This window comes from Fonticula alba, assembly GCF_000388065.1.
Source record: "Fonticula alba strain ATCC 38817 unplaced genomic scaffold supercont2.2, whole genome shotgun sequence".
Taxonomy (NCBI): Eukaryota; order Rotosphaerida; family Fonticulaceae; genus Fonticula; species Fonticula alba.
The window spans coordinates 1185836-1188470 of record NW_009242972.1 but is presented as its reverse complement, the minus strand read 5'-3'; the positions used below and the strand labels follow the sequence as shown (position 1 = coordinate 1188470).

General features: G+C 67.4%; 1 protein-coding gene across 2 annotated transcripts; it reads right to left on the bottom strand.

Annotated features, from left to right (window-relative positions):
• Nucleotides 1–124: 124 nt before the first annotated feature.
• H696_01289 lies at nucleotides 125–2170 on the bottom strand. Of its 2 annotated transcripts, XM_009495183.1 has the most exons (4): nucleotides 1937–2170; nucleotides 1428–1830; nucleotides 996–1246; nucleotides 125–879 (listed from the first exon to the last, which is right to left on the bottom strand). In XM_009495183.1, exons 1-4 carry the CDS (start codon nucleotides 2081–2083, stop codon nucleotides 196–198), a joined length of 1485 nt encoding a protein of 494 aa, XP_009493458.1. In that variant the 5' UTR covers nucleotides 2084–2170; the 3' UTR covers nucleotides 125–195. The 2 variants fall into 2 exon arrangements, with proteins under 2 accessions (XP_009493458.1, XP_009493457.1); XM_009495182.1 differs by lacking the exon at nucleotides 1937–2170 and having other exon boundaries at nucleotides 1428–1883.
• Nucleotides 2171–2635: the final 465 nt, after the last annotated feature.

Genomic DNA, 2635 nt, shown 5'->3' with positions numbered 1-2635 from the left:
GGGGGGGGGGGGGGGGGCGAAAAGACAGAGACTCGGACAGGGAGAGGTCGGCCCGGAGGCCCGGGCATAGGGCAAGCATGCATAGAGTGGAGGGGAGAGGGAGAGAAAGAAAGAGGGACAGACAGACAGACATGTGTATGTGTGTATACTGGGCGGCAGACAGAGGGCAGCAACGACAAACAAAGGCACGGGGTCTCACTGCTCGGGGGGCGGGGGATGCGTGGGTGCGCGAGTGGTGGCCGGACGCGACCCCCGGCTTGGGCCTGGAGGCCGCGCGATCGGCGTCCGGAAGGCCTGCGACAATGAGCGCCGACTAACATGGGCCGCCGGGGCGGCTGATCCCCCGGCCACAGGGGATGGACTGAAGGAGGCTGGTCGATAGCCCGACCGGCCGGAGGGAGTAGACAAGGGGGTGAAGCCAGAGCGCTGGGCCTGCCGCTGAAGGGCCCGCGCCGCCGGGGACATGAGGTGCAAGGGGGTGGACGGCGTGCGCAGGGAAGTGGGAGTCAAGTGAACCGGGGTCCGGCTGCCAGCGCCGGAGCCGGCCGTCGAGCCGCCTCCGCCCGAGGAGGAGGAGGAGGAGGCCCGCATCTTGCGCCAAAGCTCCCGGGCCACGCGATCCATGGGATCGGCCTCCGGCAGCCGATGGACGTAGGACTGGTCGCGGGTGGCCGCGGCCCCGGCGTCCCACATGTCACCGGGGCCCCCGGCGCCGGTGGTGTCCTCCGACAGGGCCAAAGGTGTGGACGCGACCACACCCCAGGTCATGATCGGCTCAAAGTGCCGGGAAGGGGACAACCGGGGGGTGCGCTCAATAAGTGCGTGGCCATTCACCTGGCCAACCGTGGCCACGCCAAGCTGCTTGCCGGATGGATCGAACTAGGTCAAGACAAGGAGGGAAAGAGACAGGCCAAGGAGAGGAGGAGAGGTTAGTGGGGGCGGGGAGGGGGGGGGGGGGGGGGTAGGCAGGGAGCTTTGGCGCATTTTGCATGTACCCTGAGTGCGGCCCCGCTTGGTGGCTCGGAAAATGGATCTGCCCCCTGCAAAGGCAGGACCACCGACGGAGAGGAGGAGGAGGAGGGGGAGGGCTCGGACTTACCAGCGCCGGACTTACCAGCGCCGGACGGCTGAGCCGGTGGAAGAGGTCGAGCAAACCGGACATTGTCATGGTGAATAACCGGCACACCGGGGGCAGTGGCACTGAGCTGCTCGGGGGGCGGCAATGCACGCGGCTGGAACATGATCGCTGTGTTGGGCGTTAGAACACGTATGCGGGCGACCGAAGCCCATATGATGAGCGAGACCGGGCACGTGGAGGGGAGAGAAAGAGAGAGAGAGAGAGAGAGAGAGAGAGAGAGAGAGAGAGAGGGAGAGAGGGGAGGAGGGGGGGGGGGGCGAACGAGCGAGCAGCAGCATGGGGCATGTACCTGAACCGAGCGAGCCTTCTCGCTCGGGGTCCTTGGGCGCCTCGAGGAGGGGCAAACGCTCACGCCGGCCCGTCAAGGAAGATGCTTCCAGCATGTGCTGCTCGAGGGTTGGTGCATCGAGGCCGAAACGCTGGGCCAGGTCGGCAGCTCGACGGACGGTCAGCCGTCGAGCCACGCCCGCATCGTAGGCGCTATCTTCGGACACATACATCGCGGCAAATGTATCGAGCGATAGGCCGGCCACATTGACCTCGGTCGGCAAGTCGTCCTCCTCGTCAATGCCCGGAGCAAGGATGCCGGAGCGCACGGATAGCGGGGCAATCGAGACATGCTGCAGGGTGGTCGGCGTGGGGGTGGCTCGGACTTGGGCCGCATTCCGGGTGGTATCGGTCCGGTGAAGACGCTGAGAGGGGGAAACAGTGCAAGACGAGCCCACGGCCGGGAGGTGAGATACTGCATGGACGCGGCAGGAGGGAGGGGCGTAGGTGGGCTGGCAGTGGGGGACGCACCGCGAGGCGCTCCTGCGCGGCGCGCTCCCGAGCTAGGGCGGGGAAGAAGTCGCGCTCAATCACCCGGGCCAGGGCACGCTCGTACAGCTCGTCCGGCAGGACAACCCTCCCCTCGGGGTCAAAGCGAGAGAAATCCTCCTCATCCATGGGATAGAGGTCCTGTATGACGGAGAGGGAGGAGCGGAAGGGGAGGCGGAAATAGAAATGGACTGAGGGAGAGAGAGAGAGAGAGAGAGAGCGAAAGAAAGGGGAAGAAGTGGGAGTGGGCGTCAAATGGAGTGTTTGTCGAGAGGCGTCTAGAAGGGGGGCTGGTCCGAGGCGCCTTAAGCCTCGCGGAGGGACCGCGATCAAAAGCGCTTGATAATGGCACCCCCATGCCCGGCCGGGCCTTATCGAGGCCTTGCCCCACCGGCTCGGGGTGGGCAGGAGTCAATGGGCGTGCGGGGCGGGCGGGGCGTGCGGGACGGGCGGGGCGGGCGGGGGGGGGGGGGGGGGGGGGGGGGGGGGGGGGGGGGGGGGGGGGGGGGGGCGGGCGGGGCGGGGGGGCGTTCATCGCGCCAGATCGCGCAGCACCACGCTTGGGCCGATCGCGCCGAATGTCTGCACATGTGATCATGTCCCAGGTATCTGCCATTCCAGAATGGGCGTGTTGGTACGCCGCCGGCGCTGCAATCCGGTGCCATGCTCCCCCGCCCTCGG

Coding starts and splice junctions, on each gene's coding strand:
- H696_01289 (XM_009495183.1), bottom strand. CDS start 2,083: ATGGATGAGGAGGATTTCTCTCGCTTTGACCCCGAGGGGAGGGTTGTC. Junction 1,247..1,427: donor AGAAGGCTCGCTCGGTTCAG/GTACATGCCCCA, acceptor CGCCCAACACAG/CGATCATGTTCCAGCCGCGT. Junction 880..995: donor CAAGCGGGGCCGCACTCAGG/GTACATGCAAAA, acceptor GTCTTGACCTAG/TTCGATCCATCCGGCAAGCA.